The sequence below is a fragment of the Bipolaris zeicola genome (assembly GCF_000523435.1).
Source record: "Bipolaris zeicola 26-R-13 unplaced genomic scaffold scaffold_480, whole genome shotgun sequence".
Lineage (NCBI taxonomy): Eukaryota > Fungi > Ascomycota > Dothideomycetes > Pleosporales > Pleosporaceae > Bipolaris > Bipolaris zeicola.
The window spans coordinates 1-7654 of record NW_006912529.1 but is presented as its reverse complement, the minus strand read 5'-3'; the positions used below and the strand labels follow the sequence as shown (position 1 = coordinate 7654).

General features: G+C 47.6%; 3 protein-coding genes across 3 annotated transcripts; 1 reads left to right on the top strand and 2 right to left on the bottom strand.

Moving 5' to 3' along the window:
- Positions 1 to 567: 567 nt before the first annotated feature.
- COCCADRAFT_112680 (uncharacterized protein) lies at positions 568 to 2082 on the top strand (the record flags this gene model as incomplete). Its single annotated transcript, XM_007720445.1, has 3 exons — positions 568 to 777; positions 939 to 1656; positions 1739 to 2082. The coding sequence occupies 3 exons, from the start codon at positions 568 to 570 to the stop codon at positions 2080 to 2082; spliced, it is 1272 nt and encodes a 423-aa protein (XP_007718635.1).
- Positions 2083 to 2829: 747 nt separating this feature from the next.
- On the bottom strand, positions 2830 to 3264 carry COCCADRAFT_112674 (uncharacterized protein; the record flags this gene model as incomplete). The annotated part of the gene is made up of 1 exon (XM_007720444.1): positions 2830 to 3264. One exon carries the CDS (start codon positions 3262 to 3264, stop codon positions 2830 to 2832), a length of 435 nt encoding a protein of 144 aa, XP_007718634.1.
- A 2955-nt stretch (positions 3265 to 6219) lies between these two features.
- On the bottom strand, positions 6220 to 6612 carry COCCADRAFT_112679 (uncharacterized protein; the record flags this gene model as incomplete). The annotated part of the gene is made up of 1 exon (XM_007720443.1): positions 6220 to 6612. A coding segment is annotated over one exon (393 nt), but the record flags the coding sequence as incomplete, so codon positions are not given.
- Between the last annotated feature and the right edge of the window lie 1042 nt (positions 6613 to 7654).

Below are 7654 nucleotides of genomic sequence, written 5' to 3'. Positions count from 1 at the left end.
GGGTGGGCGGGCCGTGCAACGCACGGCCAATTTTTTTGAAATTTTCCATCTGGAACCGTTGGGGCCGAGTAAGACCTCGGGCTCTGTTTCCGCTTTTACCGGTTGACCTAGAGTCTGTGTATAGCGCACAATAATTCAGCCTTTTGCCGTAGCAGGGTCGAATACCGTCGATCCGAGGCCATTCTGGTTAGTACTAGTTCATCATCTAGCGCCTTGTGAGATTGTCAGGAGACGGCACTTGTCGGATCACTGAGGCAATATCTTGAGCTGCTTATACCTAAACAGCCGGTAAGAATTAGCGCACAGCAGCCGGAAATCCTTGTACACATCATGAAAGTCTATGACGATCACTTAACATTTAAACTCATTCTAGACTTAAGCTGTTTCTACAGTTTTATCGTATTATATTTTATAAATCCCTGTGAAATAGACTTCTGTGAAAGAACGACACAATCTCTCGACAAATCCATCCTGCGTTTGGAGTCTTCTCGAATTAGAATTACTTGTCAAAGATATTCCTACCCTTAGCATTCTCAACACTCGCACTTGTCACGGTTACAGCTTTCAATGACGCGTTACTTCCAAGATTCAGATAGCTGTACAGATAGTCATCAGATATGCGAGTACGAAAATCTAGGAAAAGAGTTAATGGGAGCCATCATGGCCTACGGCCAGCACTTACGGCAAAAGCACATTGCAGGGCCTTCGTCATCGCTTGGGGGGTGGAAGATTATGCAGTCATCTAACCAGGAAATCATTCAGGAGAAGAACAGGGTCGTTGAGCTTGCACAGAGATTATTGGCTATGACTCAAGACCCAGCCACAAGTCTTCTATTAGACTCTCTCCAGGTATTTCCAATATTTCATACCATAAACTTCTTTAGCGAAATCACATAATCATCGTCCATCTATATACAGCAAACGCTAACAGCTTGAAGTTCCATTTTTGTTCCTGTTTAAAAGTCGTCCTTGATCTTGGCATTGAGCAGCAGATTAAGAAAAATGAGTTGAAGTCGGCACAGCAGTTGGCTAAAGCAGTTGGTGCTGATCCAGCATTGATTGTGCGAGTTATGCGCGTGGTCATGACCAAGTACGTCTTTGCAGAACCCGAACCAAACGTATATTGCCACACGCCCATTTCGCGGACAATGCAAGAACCAGCCATGCGAGCTCTTCTTTTACATCGTTTGGATGAGGGGTTTCGATCAGCAAGCCGACAGCCAGATGCACTAAGACTCAACGATTATCACGAGCCGATTCCTGGAGATATCAACGGTTTTAACTTAGCATTTGGGAGTATGGAAAGTTTTTGGGAGTTCATGGACACCGATAACAAACGTGGCGAACGCTTTGACCAAGCAATGAAGGCCGTTACTATTAACAATCTGAGTGACATACCGAACCTCTATCCATTCGAAAGCCTTGTCAAAGATGGAGGGATGATAGTCGATGTTGGTGGCGGTCTCGGTCAAGTAAGCCGACAAATTCTTGCCTGTCATTCTGAAGCACGGCTGCAGTGCATTGTCCAGGATAGACAATCGGTTGTCAATCCACCACTTAACGAATCCGAGGAGAATCCTGTTGAGAATGGAAGTTCTTCAGCATCAGCTCTGAGTTTTCAAGAACACGACTTCTTTAACCCTCAGCCAGTCCAAGGTATCTCACCCAATTTCCAATTTCACTCTTGCTTTCTAGAACTTGTAGAACATTGAAACTGACACAATTTTCAATCTATCAGGAGCTGCGGCCTATTTATTCCGTCACATTTTCCATGACTGGCCGGACGCGGCATGTATCAAGATTTTGAGACAGACTGTTCCTGCTATGGATCCAGAACATAGTCGGATCTTGATCTGCGATCAAATCGTGGACGATAAGCTCCCTTCGATGTCATCAGTGTTTTATGATGTTGACATGATGACATTATTCGGTGGCAAAGAGCGTACTTTACCGGAGTTTCTGAGTTTGATTAAGCAAGCCGATCCAAAACTCTACATTGAAAACGTCAAAAGGCTGGAAGAGTCTGGTACAGCTATGATCGAGGTTAGGCTTGCATCTGAGAGTGAACAGGTTCCAGCCTAGAGTACAAATGAAGCTGTAGACGCCCGTATAAAAGTTGTTGTCGCGAGATTTTCTAGAAGTTATATGCCTATATAGCGCCTTATGCATCAATTATGCTATTCATATTTGGCTGGTAACCGGCTGCTGCGCCCGCGCCTACTAGTAGTAGTGATTTTAGATGGGGGAGACGCAGTCGGCGGTTCAGCGTTAGCACCACTTCGTGCAGCCACAGTGCGACGACGCTTTGCCGAATTACTTACAGAGCTACGCGAGGCTTTTCTTCACTATTGTTTTCTCTATCGGGAGATTTTTCTGCGTTTGTAGCGTCGCGTTGCTGCTTTTTGAGCGCCCGGGCAGCAGCCAGCTCTTCAGGCCCGAAGAGCACCACATCGAGTGGCTGTAAGCTATGGGTTGAATGGGTAGGATAACGGCTAAGAGGATGCAATTTTCGTTGCAAAAATCTATGAAATCGGTCGTGAGATGGCTACCGTGGCTGTCAAGGATAAGAAGTCTGTAACTGCGTCGTGCTTTAAGCTTCATGAAGCGCTCAAATACCTGCTCAAGCCATGCCAAACCTACGTTGCTGTTGCTCCATACCAATTTTGAGATTGAGAAGAAAACTTTGTGTTTACCAACCTCTACAGCGTCCACTCAGCCCGATTGAATCCCAAAGGAGCCATGGTAGACAAGAGCAGGCGGCAATGACTCTCTGGAAGCGCATATGCAAACCAGCAGCATTACCCATTCACGATTTACATCTTGTATGACTTATTTGGGACCTAGTAAGGCCTTAGAGAAGACACGTCTGCCGCGTTTTGCGACACCAACAGCGAAGCCTCTCTCATCCACATTGTACGTGTTGCGCTCTTCAACTTCGTGCTCTTGCATCCTCGGGTGAAGCATGTCAAAGTATAATTTATACTTGAACGGTGAGTCAGATTGGTACCTATCGCAATCGGTCCTAGGGCTCCATCTGATGGTAAGCTCGTCGGCGTGCCAATGAAGAAACCGCGTAACCGAGCTGTGGGAAACCTCCAACTTCACTATCGTCGTCGCGAATTTTTGTATCATTTCTCTTATAGATGGCAAGTCTCTTCTTGCGCATTTTTCTATGTATAGCACAAGCTCACACTCCCGTTGTGGGTTGAGTAACTGTCGCTCGCGCGCCTTGACGCCACCGTGACAGCGTCGTTCAGTCAACATTGAACATTTCTACGACTTAACAATACGAAGACTTATCCCCAGCTTCACTCGATTCCCAATATTCAGCCGCTTCCTGAATCAGATCCATAGTTATGGAGTTATGGTGCGTCGAAGTTAAGACGGCTGAAAATGTTACAAAGCTGCCTTGTTCAAGGTGTTTGGGGGCAGTCAAGGCCAGATGACAGCCACAGTGATAGCCACAGCGTGCACGGGTTCCCAGTCTGCATAGGTACACTACTATCAAATGATCAGGTTACGAACCACAGAAGGAAAAAGACATTAAGCGCGCTTCATTCAGGCGTCTAAATTACAAACGATGTCATCTAAGAACAATTCATATCTTTGCTTAAGGGTGTACGCAATTGGGCGATCAATTTTGCCTCCAATACTAGACGCGACGTGTATTTTGAGGAGTCTTTGGTTATACTAATAGTAGTAGTAGAACATCACCGAGTAGCGCTGTCCTCCAACGCTGGCAAGGCAGAAACTTGGCTCATTGCTCGCAACCATTTTCTAAAACGCAACTCTGTTTGCAAAACCATTTCGCTAGCAAAGGACGCTATAGAGACTGCGACTTCTGACGATAATATCTCATACAGGACCTTTAACGCTCAACCCCATGGCATGAAAACAGCATTTTGAGCAGCGAGAGAAATAAAGGCTGTGCTAATGGTGCGCCGCATAGGCGGGAGGAGCATATTGCTAGCTATCTGACCTGCATTCTATCAGAGAGGAACCATGAACGGTACGAAATCGGACCAGCTGCGCCCCGTCTGTGAAGGGTTGGGCGTCGCGCAAGAACAAATTCGTAGTGAACAGGTAGGGACTAGGAATATCAAGCTTCTTTTTATTAGCACTACTCGGGCCCAATGGTTGGTTCCGAAAATTTCAAAAAAATTGGCCGTGCGTTGCACGGCCCGCCCACCCCAAGGGAAATACCCACCCTAAGGGCAATAAAATACTTTAGTCGCAAATTTTGCTGTATTTATATCAGAATTCTAGACAGAATGATTTACTAATTCTCGAAGCTATATTTTAAGACGCTCCCTAGTCATTTTGACTACAGCCACTATATACGTCGCTGTTGTAGTCGCGATCATAGTCACTACTGCCTACGCAGCTAGCTATCTCATCTTGTATTATTGAGCTCAAAAGTGACTGTTGCGACTCAATTTTTGGTCAAGGAGAATCGCTTTAGTATGGATATAGTAGCTCGTCTTCCTCATTTGCTGCATTATTATCGCTGCTGTCATCCTGGTGTTGAGAGAGCTGGCAGAGCAGCCGGTATGGGCTGACTTGGTAGCGGACCGCCGCAGCTACTTCTGCTGCTTGTGTATTATCAGTTGTGAGTACGCTCTCATTATACTTAACGCTGCGACTCTCTTGTACGCGCTGTAATTTATATTGCGCCTTAGTATTATAATTATGGTTGTTGATGGCGTACTGCCAGCGCGTAACATCACACATTATTATAACGCCACTAGCTGCGCGCTTAAGGTATTTCTTGCCCTGGTTCCGTATTGTAGGCCGTATACGCTTCTATTTATTAGCAATAACTGTTACTTCATGAAGTGATCTTGTAGTAAGCTCTTGTTGTAAGCGGGCGACGTTATTAACCTGGCGGCGTTGTACCATTGAGCGCGCGTCTTGCGAGTAGATAGGTCCACCACCTGCTTCAAGAGCACGGCGTTTACGACGACGGCGCTCGCCTTTGGCAAGTTGCGCTGCCTCTGTATGGTGTAGCTCGCGCTGTAAGCCCTCTGCGATGCGCGCAATTGCTGAGACACCACGTTAGTGTTTAATAACGTTGGCAGCGACGTCGCGTGGGAGGTGCTCACGAAGCACAGTGTAGACGAAGGGCTCTTGCGCTTGAATCTGGCGAACGGTTTTTGGTGTAACCCATGCAGCGTCGCCAGGTCGTGGGTTCTCTGGCTCTGGTGTTGTGTCCCAGTCAAGCTCATCGCGGTCTCCTTGCGCGCGCCGTCGTCGTCGGCGCGCGCTCAATTGCTCACCCTGTAGCGCTATCCGAACTTGTGTGAAGCGCTGTAGCGGTAGTAGGCATGATGGAGATGAGCCTAAAGACGGCGAAGAGCTTTGTATACACGGTGTCGTCTGTCGCAACTGAACTGGTGGTGGTGTAGCGCGCTCGTACTCGCTGTCCGTGTCGAGTAGCTGCAACTGGTCAAGTACAAGCTCTAGTTTCCACGGAGCAAGACCAGTTCACCGCCAGCCGCTCTGTATAGTAGTGCGCGTGAAGGTAAGACGCCGGATCTCAGCAAGAGTTGCTAGAAAGTCTGCCTTGTTAATATCTTTTGAGCCAGTGCGAGACGCCCACTCTAAGCAGCGGCCGTGGTACCACTTGAGTGGTTGAAAGCAGCCAACGTCAAGCGGTTGGAGAAGGTGCGTAGTGTGCGGTGGTAGCGCAAAGAGCTGTATATACTGCTGCTCAGCGTATTGAATGAACTCTCTAGTTGAGTGAGAGCCGTGTCCGTCTACTAATAGTAATCGCCACGCGCCAGTAGACCGCTGCTTCGTTCGGCGATCAAATCGCTTCAACCAGGCGAGCGCAAGCTGATCGTTGCTATAGCCACTCTCTGAGATTGCAATAAGGTAGTTATCAGGCAGATCGACTACCCACTGCTCCATAATTGTTGCTGCTTTAATAATAACCATTGGTTCAATTGCAAAGTCAGTAGAACAGACGCATTCAACAAGGGTAATAAGCTCGCGGTTATTAGCGTTGGCAATAAAGACTTGCCGGCCGCCAGCACTGTATACATACTGGCTGCTTGCAACGCCAATCCGACAACCAGTCTCATCCATATTGTACATATCGCTAGGTTGTACGCCAAGTTTCTCTATAGTAGCTTGAAGCTGCTCGAACCAATGGCGCAACGCGTCAGGCTGTTGTGCCAGCATACGCTGTACTTCCATCGGCTTACTCCTAACGCGGCGGTACTTTGGATGCCTCTGTAGCCAGCGTCGAGCCCAGTTATGACCTAGTGGCGTCGGTGATTCGTCTGGTCCCATGTACGACTCTTGAAGCAACGCGTAGGCTTGTTGCGCGATCATGCGGTGATGTATACCGAAGCCGATAGCATTGATTGCGTTAAGGTAGCGCTCAAGGGCAAGATCTTGGGCGTCATTCAGCCGATAATTGGTTGGCTTTTTATCGCTGCGCGTAGGCGCGTTCTTATAGGCGCGGAGGAGACGTTTATAGCCTAAGTTGTGGGTTTTTGCATAAGAGCTGATGTTTGGCTTCTGGTGACTGTGAAGCTTTGCCGCGTGCTCTTTGTATAACGCCACCTCTTCTCTATACTTTAAAGCTGAAAAATTACTCTTTGGCATATTGCGAAACGTTTTGCTGAAATAGATTTTGATTATCTAATGTTGTGGTAGAGTTGGTATTATGTTATATCTAAGTGATGCCCTTGGGGTGGGCATTTCCCTTGGGGTGGGAGGCCCGTGCAACGCGCGGGCAATTTCTTGAAATTTTCGGAACGAACCATTGGGCCCGAGTACCGCAATGCAAAATTACTTTGAACCATCGCTTAACCAAGGCTTTTCCCCATAATTGAACAGTTGGAATCATATCTGTCATAAGATTGGGTGCATGAAAGGTTATTGTTGAAAGTTAAGGAAATCGTTGTTTTATTACCTGCGTCGACCCATGCTTGAAAGCTGTCCGGCAAGAGAAAGTTTATGGATCGGCAGTATCACAGACCAATTCTCCTTACTTCCGACAGCTTCTTGACTTCCCATATGATCTCAGTATTTTGATGCTCAAGTGCGCGAATATGGGTAAAGGCACCGTGCAATCAAAGCAGCTCGCTAAGGATCTGCGTCTGTTCCATATACTCGATAGCCTTGGTGGCTAGGTGCAGCGTGCTCAGAATCGTTTCAAGGCTATATCGTCCGGAAAGATTGGCGGCGGTGCGGTTCCGGAGGTCCTTGTACTTGCTGTAGTGTAGGAGGAAGGGTCGTGTTGACTATAGAGGAAGTTGTTGAGACCCATCTTCTCGATTCGTAGCTGAACTGGTAGCGAGCCTTTTCTTTTGTTAGGTCTCTCGTGGAGCTGTACACTTCCTTGGTGGATGTCGCGCGGTCTTTCTTGTCTTCCCTTCATGCGCTGATCCACGCCCTTTCTGCCTATGTCTATGTGAGCCGGCCAATCAGCTTGCAAGAAGTCTATGATTTTGGTGGGTCGATAGGCTGTTTCCGGCACACAGTGATGTCCGTTACGAAATCATAGAGGTGCCGGACGGGCCAACGCTGCGGACGGGCCAACGCTGGATTACGTCCTCCAACACAAATTATTCTATCCACTTCAACCACCCATAACGTGACCACAATGCAATCAATTGACGCTGCGCTTGCTGCTATTAACGCG